This window comes from Castanea sativa, chromosome 11 (assembly GCF_040712315.1).
Source record: "Castanea sativa cultivar Marrone di Chiusa Pesio chromosome 11, ASM4071231v1".
In the NCBI taxonomy this organism is placed as follows: domain Eukaryota; kingdom Viridiplantae; phylum Streptophyta; class Magnoliopsida; order Fagales; family Fagaceae; genus Castanea; species Castanea sativa.
The window spans coordinates 320,215-338,274 of NC_134023.1; the positions used below are offsets into that span (position 1 = coordinate 320,215).

At 43.5% G+C, this 18,060-nt stretch overlaps 1 protein-coding gene across 1 annotated transcript; it reads left to right on the top strand.

The window, feature by feature from the left end:
- Positions 1–15,014: 15,014 nt before the first annotated feature.
- LOC142615390 (uncharacterized) lies at positions 15,015–16,410 on the top strand. Its single transcript, XM_075788140.1, has 4 exons — positions 15,015–15,246; positions 15,503–15,740; positions 15,864–16,036; positions 16,130–16,410. Exons 1-4 carry the CDS (start codon positions 15,015–15,017, stop codon positions 16,408–16,410), a joined length of 924 nt encoding a protein of 307 aa, XP_075644255.1.
- Positions 16,411–18,060: the final 1,650 nt, after the last annotated feature.

An 18,060-nucleotide genomic window follows, 5' to 3' on the forward strand; every position in this document is an offset into this window, starting at 1 on the left:
TTAATAATTAAATTGTTTAATTATATGAGACTATCTATAAATGAACTAAGACATTATCATAGTCCATGAGATGCATTGTATGTGATTTATGTGAAAAGTCACAGAAGATATAAATCACAAGTTCTTTGTAAACTCAGAAGTTTAGTTCGTAGTCGGTGATGAAATTGGGCGTTTCATCTGCGAAGACTATAATATATCAACTAAGATGATTTGTCTTGATCATGGAAGTGGAGACTTCTAGTTGGTATGTTGATATGTTTTAAGAGTTAAGACTTATTGAACTGGACCGCTGTGAGATTTATTATTCTCCTAACGACTGTCAAATGAATAATAAATCTCACGACTTCTATTTACATCAACTCTAAATCCTGAGAGAATAATGGACCTGATCATGAGATGTTGTTGCTTTGATATATCAGGAGTGAGATCTATTAGTTACGGTCAAAACCTCAGTATGTTGGGCATCCGCATTTAGTGTTGATGGAACATATATTCTCAAGATGGAATTCATAGTCTCTTAATGGAGATACAAAATATTCCCTTGAAATAAGTTTAATGGGTTTAGTTATTCAGAGTGTTGGGCCCAACTACTTTAGTAAGGAGTTACTAAAGTATATATTTATGAAATTGGATTTCATAAATATATGACGAATAACATAAAGGATTAAACTGGGTACTCAAGGATTAAGATGTAGTAATCTTCAAAGTGGCAGTCTATATCCATGATTTTGGATTACTACAAATATTTTAATGAAGGGGTTGCATGCATAATAAAGTCTTGGGATATAATTTATTAATAAGGCCTAGAGTGCAATTATATTTATATAGTGGTATTAAATATAATTAATGGTAACTTTGGGCTTGTCAAGAGTTGACGGAAAAGCCCAAGGCCCATTGGAGCTAGTGTCTTATTGGTCCCTTTTGGTCCCACTCCAAGCCACACACTAAAGCCCAATTGGAAAGGCCTAATAGGCCAGCCCAATTAGATAATCAGTTAGTTATAAAGGGAGAAACATACAGAATTTTTATTAGTTAGAAAAAAACAAATAAGAAACGGTGTGTGAGAGAGTGTGAGACACACTTTCATTCTCCCTTTGAAAAACTGATTGAGAGACCACACATCTTGGGCGTAAAGTGGAATTGGAGTGAAGATTAAAAGTGTTCCCAAGTGCTTCTAATCTTTGTTTTGAATTTCTCCACACCAAGGTACGCTATCTTGTTCTTAAATTCTGAAAATTACATTGTACACGTTATCAATCATGAATGAAATAGATCCTAGTTCGTTGCTTCCGCTGTGGGTTTTGCATGAGATGCAAAACCAGAATTTTTCCTTCAGTAAGATCAGATCCTTCCACGTAAGGACGCTAAATACATGGTTCCTAGACCATAAAACTAGGTGACGACTCCTCTTTCTCCGCCCTGGTCTACTCAACCGAGGTGTACTCCCTAAACGCATGTTTGCGCCCACACACAGTGTAATTGAGTTAGAAAAATAAAACTACCGATTTCCAATTGAAATCAATCAATTATACATAAATCAGAGAGTTAAATACACCTTAATTGTCCTTGTTGCAAGAAGAATTTATAGTTTATCTCTCTACGATAATAAAGAAGAATTTATAGATTTATACTTTAAAGGAAATTATTGACCATATTCTTAAAACATTTGTAGAAGAAGTTATTAGTTAACGGATGACGTATTTTTTACTTTCCAAAAAGTTTAGATTAAAGAGAGGAATTCAAATTAAGAAAGGAAATTCTATTGTAAAGAGTAAGAGAGGAATTCAAATTAAAAAGGGAAATTCTGTTGTAAATAGTGTAGACCCTAGTTAGTTTTTACGCGTATATTATGCGAAACATTCGCGAGCGTACGTGAAAAACAAAATTACTTCCGTTTAATGTTTTCATTCCAAAGTTACGGTAAATAACGCGTTTTATTGAAATGAGGAATTTAGTTGCCGTGATATACGGACTACGTAAGAAACGTAGACTGAAACACTAACATAAAAAAGACAGAGTAATTACAAAACTAAAGGATAAAAGCTGTAAAGGTTAGTGATAAGTGATAATTACTTCCCCTGACTCATGTCAATCCATTAATGATTGAATAGACTAACACATGAATATATCTGATAATCTGATAAGTGTAACATTGATTGATAACAACAAAGCTGCCAAAACCTAAGGTGTACGTGTAGGTATAGGCTATAGCCTATTATACTCAATTGTGAAGGTTATGCACAAAAAGCTATCCTCCATTAACTATACTAGGAGAATTTCAATTGAGCCTTCAAGGCTTTGTCTGTGCATCCAGCCATCCAACACCACTGTTATTGTAAGCGCAATCTATATTTTATGCTTAATTATTATTATTATTTTTAAATCTATTTCATCCATTATACCATTGTGTTTGAATCTTCCATTTTATAATATAGTTATGATTTAATTTTACATTCTATTGAATCAATTATATATATTGTGGGGAGTGAAAGAACCTAAGTGGGTATTTGGGCCTTGGGCTTTATCAATGGGCGCTAGTTCGTTCTTGACTAAAGGCCTTTAGGGCCATGAGTTGGCTCACAAGCCGAGGGTCTGAGGATTCATCTGAGGAAGAGTCACTCATCGGACAGACCAGTGACTACTTGGAGGTTCACTAGAAAGATCAGGGCAGAGTTCTAGAAAGACTGTAGGTTACAAAAGGAGTCCAAATACTCTCTAGACATTTCGGTGTAAGAGAAATATCTCAGGAAAAGGCTGCTGCCTCCACATTAAAGACCCTACACCTACCTCCCTGGCCACATTAATGGGGAAGTGACCCCTGAATAGTGGAGTTCAGTCTTCTGGCTAGTATTTAAAGATTTCAAGAAGGTGGTAGAAGGAAAATTTTGGGTGACACGTGGATAAAGGGAGAAAAAAAGGAAGTATATAAGGGGAAAAGGGAGTAGCAGAGAGAGGGGGAGGCCTTTTGGAAAAGAACTTAAGAAGGACTAGAAGCTGTAACCTTTATAAGAAAAAAGAGAAATAATATACAAAGGGTCCTCGGCCTACGTCCGAGGAGGTTCATTTTTCGCTATTTGTCCATTGTTTATAAATATTGTAATATTTTGGCCCGTTCATCAAGTTTCGAGCACCATCCAATTAGATTGCGAACCCACACTCTACAAATTGAATTGTTTAAGGCTCATTGGGCCTGAGCCCACGTATATTTTTGGGTCTAGGTGCAATTGTGCACTTACATATACATATATATATATATATATATATTTATTTATTTATTTATTATACAATATAAATATTTGTAATCTACTAGCAACTAGTTAGTTGTCAATGTCTCGGCAAAAAAAGTAAGCTATCAAATGATTGAATAGTATGTCTAAAAAAAAAATTATTGAATAGTAAAAGTCTAAGAGAAATCAAAATTTGATATATTTAATTTTAAACATACTATATTCATTGTGTATTTATTATAGGAAAAAGAAATATGGTTAGAAAGAAAGATCACTTTTGGGAGTATGTTGAGGAGTTAGATGGTCGTTTCAAGTGTAATTTCTGTGAACGAGATTGTAAGTACACAATTGCACCTGGACCCAAAGAAGATTATGGGCTCAGGCCCAATGAGCCTTAAACAATGAAAATTTGTAGAGCGTGGGTTTGAAATCTAGATTAAAGGTACTGAGAACTTGATAACAGGCTTTTATATGCAAACACTTGTAAATAATGAATGATAATTGCAAATGGGTCTCATCGGACTTGAGCCGATGATTATTTCTTTACTATTTCTCTTTCTTCCTTAAAGATTACAATTCTTAATTTCTTTCTTCGCTCCAGACTCTCCCACTCTTTGGCCTTCACCCCCCTTAAATACTTCCTTCCCTGATACTTTTTGGACAGTGACTAGAAGTTTCAGCCCTACTGTTCAGGGGTCACTTCCCCATTAATGCGGTCAGGACGGTAGGTGCAGAGTCTTTAATGCAGAGGTGGCAGCCTTTGCTCTTGATATTTTCTTTAACACTGGTGCATCTAGAAGGTTCAAGGTCTCCCCCTTTTAACCAACAGTCTTTCCAGAATTCTGCCTTGACCTTTGTAGTGAATCTCCGAGTTCTCTTGGAACAGTCCGAGGAGGAACTCACCCTCGGCTATATCCTCGGACCCTCGGCATATGGGCCGATTCACAGTACTAACAAATTCCTAGCTTATGAACAGATCGACCCTCCTTGCTAGAGCCCAAAGGCCCACATGCCCACTTGGGTCCTTTTACTCCCCACAATAGCCCCTCAAAACTCTGTTTTTCAGCATCCGAGGAGAAAAATAGGGTTTTGATCCAACGAAAACTTTCCCACACATTCTGTAAATAACCGCGTGTGTGAAGACCGTTTCGCGTTCCAGAGGATGCCACTTGGCAGTTTTATTTTCAAAAATGCGCGCATTTACGGTAAGTTACACTTTGTCCCCCACGTCCAACGGTGAGATGAGCATCCAACGGCCCTTGTTACTCCGTGAAAATTTGGGCGGGACAAATGTAATTTCGAGGCCGCTTCCCGCAAGTCATGACGCTTCGGGAACTTGCGCCTTCATTTATTTCTTCAGAGGCTAATCCCATCAAAGCATCAGTAATCACCTTTTGTCTGCACAAATCCGTGGAAATTCGCATAACTTCAAATCTGTAAGTTCCTATTCTCTTTCCTCAACCCATTCTCCTCGAATCCTGTTCTCGGCTCCTCTTCTAACCGTCCTCCCTCTTAGAACTTAGTCTTTCGTTCCTTTCTAATGGGTAGATTTAAGTGTTTAGTTGACACCGCCGCTGGGATGGAAGGTTTCAGAGCTAAGTATCACATTCCCAGCGACGTAGGTTTAAAATACTGCCCGGTGGAAGCCGTGGCTGGTTCTAGGAAAACCGGAGAGGTCATCATCCCAATGGTTGCCTTCGTAGAAGGTGAGATGTCCCTCCCAATGAAACCCGTAACCAGGGAATACCTCCGCAACCACCGGTTGTGTCCCGATCAGTGCGCTCCCAACGTTTTTAGAGTTTTAGGTAGCGTCAACGCTCTAAACGAGCAGATGGGTCTCGACCTTACCTAGCACGACATTGTTTTTATGTACGAGTGCCATAAACTTACCAATGTAGGTTATTACATCAAATCCCGTTCTAGCATAGTTAGGTTAATCTCCTGTTTGCCCAAGTCTAATAAAGGCATGAAGGATGACTACCTCATCGTCTCTGGCAACTGGCACGACGGCCCCCACTACCCAGTTGAGTGGGGGGATCCAGGTGCGACACCTTAGGATTTAACTTCCCACCACATAACTCCCTCTAACATCTAGAAATGTGCATTTGCATTTACTTGAGCGTCTAACTTTAATTTATTACATGTTTTACGAATCTGACCATGTTTGTTTATTTTGATGTCTTTCCTTGCAGATAAGCAACTCGTGCGCCCACGCTTAAGCCACTGCAACGTTACAGATTTGAGCCGCGTGCTACGCTCCGAGGTATTCGTCAGCGAAGATTTACAACTTAGAGCGGCTTATCTGATACTAGGCTACGATCCGATATCCTCGGACTTCCAGGAGATAGAGAACGCCATTATTGCCGGTGACCGGCGGCGTAGGAGGATTCACGTAGCTAGACCGCATTTCCTGGCCGACCACGACCTTCCTGACGCCCCCCACACCATACTGTACTCACAACCAATTGCTGCGATCCCTCTCGCTACACACTCTCAGGCAACTGTCGTCCCAGAGGAGCAGGTGTCTTCTTCGAACACATTGGATGATGAGATAGATCAATTTCAACTCGAGGACGCCCCACGACCTCGTGGAAACCCGTTCGTTGTTCTTTCCGACGAGGACGAGGAGCCTGCCGAGATCTCTGGGATCGAGGGCCTAGTGATAGCACGTCCAGAAGACAGCTCCATTGAGGAAGACATGGACGAGCTTAAGGGCCTCATGACCGCGAGAGGCGCGAGAGTGGCCAAAAAGGGAACGAGGGGGTCCCAAGTTCCCCCTACCTTGCCACCACCCCCTCCTCCAGCCGAGCCCAAACCTCCCACCGACGATCCTAAGAAGAAAAGAAAGGTGGATGCCGAGGGGGCTGGTAGCGAGAAGCCAAAGAAACTGAAACAGCAGCCACCGCCGGCCCAGCAGCAAAAGCTGGACAAGGGCAAAGGGCAAAGGGTGCGCCCGCTCAGTTGAAAGTGGGGAGATCAGAGACATGGCCGAGGTGCACCGAGCACCAGCTACCTGGTCTCCTGACTTGAGACTGGACGGCGCACCAATTCCCTGCCACTCCATCATTAGGGCAGTCCAACAAGGCCACGCCCACCATCTGGCCGAGGTGTTGGAGCGTCCTCTTCTACTGCCCAAGGACATGGAAACCTTGGAGAAGATGGGTCAGCCTCAGCTGTTCCTTTCATTAAAAAGGGGTTTAGCTCTGGTAAGTTCCACCTCGCACTCGTACTTTATATTTATTTGTAAACACTTTACCATATTTAACCTCCTGACATTTTTGTAGTCCATCCAAGAAGTTTTCGCGGCCGAGAAGTTCGTGGAGGATTCTCGGAAGCGCGCTGGGATGGAGCAAGAGCTAAGGCAAGAGGCAGAAAGGTCCTAAGCTAGGCCCTAGCAGAGAATGGGAAGATCACATCAAGGCTAGCCGATCTAAAAGGAGAGAGGGATGGTGCTGAAGCTAGCTTGAAGACGATGGAGAGCCAAGTGGAGGGGCAGCGTAAGCTTCTTCGCCAAAAGGATGACGAGCTCGCCCAAGTCCAACAGGCACGCTCTGACTTGGAAAAGGAGCTTACGCGGGCGAAGGAGGAGGCTCGCGCCCACAAGCACGCACTGGAGGCCGCGAAGAAGGCCAGCTATCAGGAAGGGGTGACTAGAACGCAAGAACAGCTGACAGAGGCTTTTGCGGCCTTGTGCCGAGAGTACTGTCAGCAGATCTGGGGAGAGGCCATGAATGCAGCAGGGGTTCCTCAAGCTTCTGAGCTGAGGAAGCCCGAGAACATTTGGCTTCCCCTAGACATACAGGAAATTGAAGACCCTCATGTTGCTACCTCTCCTGCCCTTCCTCTTATGGTGCAAGAACTTGTTCCTGATCCTACAGAACCTGAAGGTTCCCATAAAGAAAAGGACGAGTGTGGTGGTGCCGAGAAGAAGCAGATTCAAAACGTGGAGCCCCTTATTCCTTCAACAGACAAAGGGAAACAAGCCTTGTCCACCTTTAGGCTGGAACTGAAGAGCACTGAGGCTGGCAACAGCTCCTTCCAAGACCCCCCTTCCCTAGTTTAGGGCCTAGTATAGGAACTTTTTGTACTCCCCCTTTTTTTATGTATATAATTAATAAAGAACAGTTCCATCCAACTTTCATTCATGTTGTTTCTGCTTTACTTTATTCTTTTTGTGCTTGTCGTAGAAGTTCTCATTAATACATAGTTTAAAGAAGAACAGAACAGACAAATTTGACCCCAGGAGTCGCACAATTATAACCTCCAGACAGCCATGCGCATATTTTCTTTGCAAAGTAGAGTACTTAAGAACCTAACAGAGATTAACTTAGTTTGGATTTTAAACAATGCCTTAGTTAAAAAACTAATTTGATGGTTGAACTTTTGTAATTTGAGGTATTACTTTCAGTAGGATGTAAGGTCCGAGGACCATTCCTTACAAAAATTTGTTTAACACTTAAAGACATAGAACTCAAGATCAAATTAACGAATGGTAAGATACTGATTTCCACAAAACGTGTGATAAGAATAAGAACAGTGACAAGATATTAAGAATAGTAACTTCAAATGTTAATTTCCCCAAAGTAGGAGGTCTAAGGACCCGGCATAACTAAGGTTCTGTTTAACAAATGACAAGACATCAATTTCCACAAGGTTTGTGGTCCGAGGATTACACTTAACCAAGTTTCTGTTTGATTCTTAAGAGTGGTAACTTCAAATGTTAATTTCCCCAAAGTAGAAGGTCCGAGGACCCGGCATAACTAAGGTTCTGTTTAACAAATGACAAGACATCAATTTCCACAAGGTTTGTGGTCCGAGGACTACACTTAACCAAGTTTCTGTTTGATTCTTAAGAGTGGTAACTTCAAATGTTAATTTTCCCAAAGTAGAAGGTCCGAGGACCCGGCATAACTAAGGTTCTGTTTAACAAATGATAAGATATCAATTTCCACAAGGTTTGTGGTCCGAGGACTACACTTAACCAAGTTTCTGTTTGATTCTTAAGAGTGGTAACTTCAAATGTTAATTTCCCCAAAGTAGAAGGTCCGAGGACCCGGCATAACTAAGGTTCTGTTTAACAAATGATAAGATATCAATTTCCACAAGGTTTGTGGTTCGAGGACTACACTTAACCAAGTTTCTGTTTAATTCTTAAGAGTGGTAACTGTAAGCCCCTGAGATATTTATAACTTTGAACTGTTAAACAAGAAAAGCACGCTTTATTAATAGTAATACCTTCAAAGGTTATTTACATTCCATGGGCGTGGTACAATTCTTTCATCTAGGTCAGCTAGCCGATACGACCCTATGCCTGCTACAGAAACAATGCGATAAAGGTCTTCCCAGTTTGGTCCTAGCTTACCCCAAGCTGGGTTCTTAGAGGTGCCCACAACTTTTCTTAGTACAAGATCCCCAGGCGCGAGTGGCCTTAACTTCACGTGAGCATCATACCCCCATTTAAGCTTCTGCTGATAATAAGCCATTTGGACCATAGCTGCCTCGCGCCGTTCCTCGATTAAATCAAGACCTTTCTCCAAGAGTCCATCGTTATTCTCCGGGCTAAAAGAACTCGTCTTCAGAGTGGGAAAACCAGATTCCAGAGGTATCACTACCTCGGCTCCATAAATCATAGAGAATGGCGTTTCTCCCGTGGACCTGCGCGGTGTGGTCCGATACGTCCACAGAACATGTGGGAGCTCTTCTACCCATCTGCCTTTCGCATCGTCCAACCTTTTCTTGAGCCCACTGACTATGACCTTGTTAACGGCCTCAGCTCGCCCATTTTCCTGAGAATAAGCTGGGGTGGAGTATCTATTTATGATGCCCAAATCACCACAATATTTCCTAAAAGCCTTGCTGTCGAACTGAACGCCGTTGTCTGAGACAAGTGTGTGTGGTATACCGAATCTAGTGACGATGTTTTTCCAGACAAACTTCTTGGAGTCAACATCTCTGATATTTGCTAAGGGCTCGGCCTCAACCCATTTAGTGAAATAGTCTGTCCCCATGAGAAGCCATCTTTTGTTTCCTGCAACTCTTGAAAATGGCTCCACTATGTCCAATCCCCACTGCGCAAAAGGCCAAGGATTGGAGAGAGGGTTAAGAACCCTTCCAGGTTGATGAATATTAGGGGCGAACCTCTGGCATTGATCACATTTTCTGGCATAGTCCTGAGCCTCTCTCTGCATATTGGACCACCAATAACCCTAAGTCAGGGCTCTATGGGCTAAGGACCTTCCCCCAGTATGGCTTCCACAAATCCCTTCATGCAGTTCCTCCAGAAGTGCTTCCGTTGATTCAGGGTGCACACACAACAAGTACGGTCCTGAGAAGGATCGTTTGTACAGTTTTTGGTCCTCGGACAACCAGAAACGTGGCGCCTTTCGACGTATCTTATCTACTTCAGACTTGTCCTCAGGAAGGATATCGTTTCTAAGAAAAGATATGACCGAGTCAATCCAACTAGGTCCAGGCCTTATTAGATGGATGCGAGCCGCATTGACGGGGGTAAGAGTTGGCTTTAGCAAATCCTCTACGAGGATAATCCTGGGCAAATCCTGAGCCGAAGACGTTGCCAATGTGGCCAAAGAGTCTGCATGGGTGTTTCGACTCCTAGAAATGTGAGCTAAGACGAAGGAGTCAAATTCAGCTTGCTGACGCTTGACCTGGGCCAAATATTCCTGCATTCTTGGGTCTCTAGCCTCCATGGTCCCTGTGACTTGGCCGACCACTAACTGAGAGTTCGAGAACATCTGGATTTCCTTTCCACCCATCCTATGTACCATCTCCATGCCCACCAAGACTGCTTCATACTCGGCCTCATTATTAGTAGCCGAGAACGCCAATCTCAAAGATTTTTCGAAGATAATCCCTTCAGGGGACATTAGGACAAGTCCAACACCTGACCCTCTCTGATTAGCTGCCCCATCGACATACACTTTCCAAGTCAGAGGTACTGCGGCTGTGATCACACCAATTGATTTTTCATCCATGTGCGCCTCTTTCAGAGTTTCTTCTAGTAATGGTTCGGTAAACTCTGCCACCAAGTCAGCGAGGACCTGCCCCTTCATCGAGGTGCGAGGCCTGTATTTAATGTCAAAGGCTCCCAAAATGGTTCCCCATTTTGTTACCCTACCAGAGTAATCGGCGTTGCGTAACACCGCCTTGAGAGGCAACTGGGTCAGAACCACTACAGTGTGAGACTGGAAATAATGAGGGAGCTTACGCGTGGCATGAACTATGGCTAGAAGTGCTTTCTCCAAGAGCAGATAGCGCACCTCGGCCTCATTCAAAGACTTACTAACATAATAGACTGGTCTTTGCACCCCGCTTTCATCCCTTATAAGGACCAGGCTGACCGCGTGGACGGCCACTGCCAGATAAGCAAACAAGACCTCGTCCGTCTCGGGGCGAGACAAAACGGGTGGCCGAGAAAGATATTGCTTAAGCTGTTGGAAAGCTAACACACAGTCCTCGGTCCATTGAAACCCTTTCCACTTATTCAACAATTGGAAGAAAGGACGGCATCGGTCAGCTGACCGAGAAATGAACCTATTCAATGCGGCAATCATTCCGGTCAATTTCTGGATTTCTTTTGGGTTCCGAGGCAGCTGCAAATCCTGAATAGCCTTGACCTACGCTGGGTTTACCTCTATGCCTCTGTGAGTAATCATATACCCCAGGACTTTCCAGACCCCACGCCAAAAGAGCACTTTAAGGTGTTAAGGCGCAGCTTGTACTTTCTTAGCACCTGGAAGGTGTCGGCCAGATCTCTCACGTGTGAAGGTATTGTTTTACTCTTCACCACCATATCATCCACATACACCTCAATAGTCTTCCCTAGTTGCTGTTCAAACATTCTGGTCATCGTTCTTTAATAGGTAGCCCCAGCATTCTTTAACCCAAACGGCATGACCTTATAGTGGTAGTTCCCTGTTGGAGTAATGAAAGAAGTCTTCTCTTGATCCTCCAACGCCAATGGAATCTGATGGTAACCCTGGAAGGCATCCAAAACACTCATATGAGGATGTCCGACAGTGGCATCCACAAGTTGATCAATACGCGGCATTGGGAACGAATCCTTGGGGCAGGCCTTGTTCAAATCAGTGAAGTCTACACATACTCTCCATGTTCCATTTTTCTTTTTAACCACAACCGTATGCGCCAACCACTCAGGGTAGAAAACTTCCTTAATAGCCCCTGCCCTCTTGAGTTTGAGCACCTCTTCCTTCACAGCCTCGGAATGTTCTTTGGAAGAATGCCGAGGTGGCTGCCTTCTCGGAACAATGACAGGGTTGACGTTTAAATGATGACAAATGAAGCTTGAGTTTACGCCAGGAGCCTTATAAGGGTCCCACGCGAAAACATCAATATTGTCTTTCAGAAATTCCAACAGCTCCAGCTTTTCCTGGTGTGGCAAACGTATGCCGACTTGGAAGAACCTCTCTGGGTCATCGGCTATCAAAAACCTCTCTAACTCCTCACAATGAGCCCCCTCTCCTGTCACCACATCGGGCGCATCCGGAGCTGTTAATTGCTATAAGTCTTTGGTGATCAAAGTAGAAGACTCGGCTTCCGTCTGGTGCAACACCGCAGCCGATATGCATTTCTTGGCCACCGACTGGCTGCCGAGGATCTCTTCAACATATTCCCCCGAGGGGTACTTAACCTTAACGTGCAAGGTAGAGGAGACGGCTCCCAGAGCGTGCAGCCATGGTCTGGCGAGGATGGCTGTATATGGGGAGTACGCATCTACCACAATGAAATCCACCTCAACCGTTTCTGAGTCGGTTTGAACGGGCAAACGGATCTGTCCCTTCGGCACAACAGCCCTTCCTTCAAAGCTTATGAGTGGCGAGTCATAAGGAGTAAGATCTTCCAGCTTCAACCTTAAACCCTTAAATAAATCAGGGTACATGATATCCACACCACTGCCCTGATCAATCATCATCCTCTTCACATCATAATTCCCTATCCTAAGAGTGACCACAAGAGCATCGTCATGGGGTTGAATGGTACCAACTTTATCCTCCTCTGAAAATCCCAAGACGGGTAAAGTCATCTTCGACCTCTTCGGCCTACAGCCTGCCCCCTCAGCCTGAGAATGGGAAACCGCCATTACCCTAGTGGGACCTGAGTTGGTCCTGCCAGGTGCAGCAAAGATAACGTTAATTGTTCCCAATGCCGGCCGAGATGGATTATTCCTTTGATTGTTTGAGCCGGATCGACTGCCCTGCTTACTAGGTTGACACAGGTGCTGCTTTAGTTTTCCTTCACTGACAAGCTGCTCCAAGTGGTTCCAAAGGGTCCGACAATTCTCGGTAGTGTGGCCCACATCCTGATGGTACTGACAAAAGAGGTTCTGATTCCTCTTCGCGGGGTCTCCTGCCATCTTACTAGGCCACCTGAAGAAGGGCTCCTTACGAACTTTCTCCAGCAACTAGTGTACTGGTTCTCGGAACACAGTGTTCACGGCCTGAGGTGCAGCCAAGCCGGATTGACTATTGTAATCTCTCCTCGGCTTGTTATTGTGGTATCTGTCCGACCTGAAATCCCTTCTCTCCTGCGGGATAACCTTCTCCTTACCCTTTCCTTGCTGCTGGTCTTCCTCTACCCTTTTGTATTCATCAATGCGATCCATGAGGCGACGTACGCTGCGGACGGGCTTTTTGGTCAAGGACTTCCTCAAATCATGATCAGTAGGAAGACTTACCTTAAAGGTATTGAGCGCCACCTCATCAAAATCACCATCTATCTTGTTAAACATCTCCCAGTACCGGTCGAAGTATGCTTTCAACGTCTCCCCTTCCCTCATGGTCATGGATAACAGTGAGTCCAACGGTCGAGGCACTCTGGTACACGTAATAAACCACGAAGCGAATGCTCTAGTAAGCTCCCCAAACGAACCTACAGACCCCGATTTAAGGCCATTGAACCACCTCATAGCAACAGGTCCCAAGCTAGAGGGGAAAACTTTACACATCAGGGTCTCGTTATGAGAGTGCACCGCCATCCTCTGGTTAAAGTGACTCACGTGCTCCACCAGATCAGTCCGACCATTGTAGATGGTAAAGGTGGGCTGGGTAAACCTCCTAGGAAGCCTCCCTTTCTCAATCCTCCGTGAAAATGGAGATTTGGAGAGTTGGTGCAACGCCCGACTCATAGCATCATTTCCCAAGCCCCTAGAAGGGAGTTTCTTGTGTCTGCGAGCTGGCGGGTCGTCCTCCTCACAAGAGGACATTGCACTGGGGGGTGAGCATGACCTCGAGCTGTAACTACCTTCCCGAACCTCCAATGAAGAAGGATTAGATGAGGACGGTGAAGGCTTACGTCTGGCGCGGCGCAGTTTTCTTTTCAAATGATTAATCTCTTTTTGCATGGCTTTAGCACCATCCTCGTGGGTGGTGCTACCCCCGCCATGAGTATGGCTAGCCCTAGGGTATTCTGTATGGACACTTCCCTCACGATCCCTTTGACGCTCAAGTCGCTCGAAAAGGTCCTCTGATTGTGATCCTTGAGACTCTGCATGGTGTGAGCCTAGGCCTGCCATAGTATCCCAACTCCTTTTAGACTAGATCCCCACAGACGGCGCCAATTGTAAGTACACAATTGCACCTGGACCCAAAGAAGATTATGGGCTCAGGCCCAATGAGCCTTAAACAATGAAAATTTGTAGAGCGTGGGTTTGAAATCTAGATTAAAGGTACTGAGAACTTGATAACAGGCTTTTATATGCAAACACTTGTAAATAATGAATGATAATTGCAAATGGGTCTCCTCGGACTTGAGCCGAGGACTATTTCTTTACTATTTCTCTTTCTTCCTTAAAGATTACAATTCTTAATTTCTTTCTTAGTTACAAACCGGCCCCCCTCTCTTTGGCCTTCACCCCCCTTAAATACTTCCTTCCCTGATGCTTTTTGGACAGTGACTAGAAGTTTCAGCCCTACTGTTCAGGGGTCACTTCCCCATTAATGCAGCTAGGGAAGTAGGTGCAGAGTCTTTAATGCGAAGGTGGCAGCCTTTGCTCTTGATATTTTCTTTAACACTGGTGCATCTAGAAGGTTCAGGGTCTCCCCCTTTTAACCAACAGTCTTTCCAGAATTCTGCCTTGACCTTTGTAGTGAATCTCTGAGTTCTCTTGGAACGGTCCGAGGAGGAACTCACCCTCAGCTGTATCCTCGGACCCTTGGCATATGGGCCGATTCACAGTACTAACAAATTCCTAGCTTATGAACAGATCGGCCCTCCTTGCTAGAGTCCAAAGGCCCACATGCCCACTTGGGTCCTTTTACTCCCCACAGAGATTTTACTGGAGGTTCTCCAAGAATTAAATCACACTTAGCAGGAGTTAAAGGTCGTGATATTGATATTTGTACAAAAGTTCCTGATGATGTACAAGCTGAAGCTTATTTAGCAATTGGAGGGCATAGTAAAAAGCTTAAGATTACATCAAATTCAAGCAATGTGGAACAGAGCAAAAAATTGTCAACTTCAATGTCCAATGATTTGCATCAAACCACCATTTTAGAGATGTGCAAAAAGAAAGACAAGAGTGCAGTGGATAAATTGCTTACCCAACATATTATATTGAATAACAGACCATTTAATGTTGTTCAAACACAAGCCTTCATTCGCTTTGTGCAAGGTGTTGCTGAATATGGTCCTGAATATAAGTTACCCTCTTATTTGACTTTCCAAAGGAAGCTAATTCCAACTTGAAGGATAGAAGTGGAAGAATATATATTAAATGTTAAAAAGTCTTGGGTTACAACTGGCTGTACTCTTATGTCAGACATATGGAGTGATATGAAACAAAGAGCTTTTATTAACATTATTGCATATTCTCCTGGGGGAGCAGTATTTATGCGTTCAATTGATGTTTCTCAAGAGAGAAAAACTGGATTTTTTCTCAAACAGATTTTTTCTGCAGTAATTGAAGAAATTGGGCCTAATCATGTTGTTCAGTTTATCACTAATAATGCCACAAATTTTGAGTCAACTGGAGACATGCTTATTGGTAAGTATCCTCATTTGTGCAAAACACGATGTGTTGCTCATGGGATTCAATTGCTTTTGAAGGATATATATTAGGAAGTTAATTGGGTGCAAAAGGTAATTGATGATGCAAAATCAATTGTTGCATATATGTACAAGCACACTATCGTCCTCTCACGCATGAGAGCACACACAAACAATAAGGAGTTAAAACATCCTTGTACAACTAGGCTTGCTTCTAATTTCTTGATGCTCCAATCTATTTTGAATGTTGAAAGCGAATTGCGATTACTTGTTGCATCTTTTTGATTGGAGAGGATTTGATCATAGCAAAAAGGACATTGCTAAAGATGTTGCTAGTATCATTCAAAGTGCAGAATTTTGGAGTCAAGGACAAGAGCTGTTACTAGTGTTGGAGCCTTTGGTTCGAGTTCTTCGATTAGTTGATGGTGATTTGTCAACTACAGGATACTTATATGAAGCAATGGAAATGGCAAAAGAAACAATTAAGCAACAGTATGGCAACAATCAAGACAAATATATGCAGATATGGAAGTTATTTGAGTGAAGGCGTACTCAAAATATAATCCATCCAATTCATTATGCTGCAACCTTTTTAAATCTTGCTTACATGTATAGTGGGACATTTACTGAGAATCGTGAGATGAAAGAGGGAATAAGTTTTATACTAGAGAATTTGGTGGCTCTCGAAGAAAAGATAGAATTTATGGGACAAGTGCAACTTTTTCGCATGAAATTATCAAGTTTGTTTACTGAAACTGCAATGACAATGTTGAAAACATCTCATCCTAGTAAGCTGAACAACTTTACTATAGTTTTAATATTTAACTATATTATTTCTTGATAAATTTATGAGTACATATAAATTGTAATTTTATTTGTAGGAATATGGTGGGATTTCTGTGGTGATCGTCTTCCTATCTTACAAAAGTATGCCATTCGAATTTTGAGTCAACCATGTAGTTCTACCTCATGTGAACGTTATTGGAATGCATCTGAAGCAGCACAAACAAAGAAGAGAAATAGGCCGACACCTAAGATGTTGGATGATTTGGTGTATGTAAGAATGAACACAATGATGATAGAGAAATTCAATACCTTAGAAGCTCGAGATGTAGAGCCGATCGATCTTGACAAGCTTAATGAGCTTCCTGAACATGGATAAGTTTCTCAAGAACAAGATACAGAGAATGACACACTAGGTGAAGAGGTTGAAAATATTAATGATGATGTTATATGTAGGGGTATTGGGCCCAATAGTATATGAAGGATGGCCCAACAAAGTATTTTGGGCTGGAAACCCAAAATCCGAAGACATCAAAATGGTCGTGGACTATTTACATATCCAAACACGTCCGAGGAGTAGATTTGTCCTCGGATTACAATGCCGAGGACATAGGAAGAGAAGTTTAGTATCCCTGGGTTATATTATAAAGAGTCCTACAATTATGGGGATGCACGGTATACGTGGAGGGCGGTAGAAAGAACGGTGGAATGTCTAAAAATAAAGCTGCTACCACCGCCCATACATTAAAGGCTCTGTAAATTGATACGCTGACTGTATAGATGGAAGGATGGGACCTGAACATCGAGCTTGGAACTTGGTCCCTAATCCCATCGGGCTTTAGGGAAGGATGGATGGGACAAGTATCCAAAAATGAGGATTGCAACCAGGAAAGTGGAAGGCGATGAAGGGAAGGAAAATGATATAAATAGGAGGAAAGGCATACGAAGAAGAGGGGAGGACTTTCTGAGTAAAAGAGAGAGAGCCAATAGTAAATGATTATCAACACTTGTATCCAAACTTGTGAAATATTATTATAAACCATCCTCGGACACAATCCGAGGACGATTTCTCAGTCTTACTCTTTGCAAACGGTTCTTTGTTCTGTTCTATTGGGCCCAAAGCCCGTTCTTTTTGTGATTGTCTAAACCATCCTTGAAATCTAAATTACAAGCCCATCCTCTACAAATTCATTGTGAAGAAAGGCCTTTCAAGCCCATTTTCTCCCGCCGTAGTTTGGGAATTTGAATTGTGTCCTTACAATTGGCGCCGTCCGTGGGAATTTAGTCTTTAAGGAAGTTTAGGACATCATGGTAGGATCGGGGGACCACAACGCAAAGGCGGAGTCCGTGGGCTCTCGCCGTGAGGATCACTCCTTGCATCCCGATCACGAGAGAACCGAGAGGAAGTGTACATACTACACATACCATCGAAGTGCAAGTCATTCGCAAGGAGGAAGCAGCTCCTTATGAGAGAAATGCCGTGGCCATGCGAAGGAGATTGACGGCCTAAAGAGGAGATTGCGCCACGAGAGGCGAAGGAGAACTCCTCCGACCTCTGACCCCTCTTCGGAAGGATCCGAGGATGGCGATTACGGGCAAAGATCCAGGACTCCCCCAGGTGAATATGCCTCTTCCGAAGAAGACAATCTGCATGGGAGACATGGCAGAGACTACCCCTCGAGGGGCTTAGGAAATGACGCAATGGGAAGAGCATTGCACCAAATCTCCAGATCACCCTTCGCGCGCAGATTGGAAGAAGGAAGGTTGCCTCGGCGCTTCACACAACCGGCCTTCACTCTTTACAATGGTCGGACGGATCCTGTAGAGCACGTAAGCCACTTCACGCGAGAATGGCAAGTGCATTCCAGAATGAAACTTTGTTATGCAAGATTTTTCCTTCTAGCCTAGGGCCCGTAGCCATGAGATGGTTTGACGGCTTAAGGCGGCAGGCTCCATTGATTCTTTCAAAGAGCTTACTGTGGCATTTGGTTCTCGCTTTATCACGTGCAAGAGAGTTCCTCGTCCATTG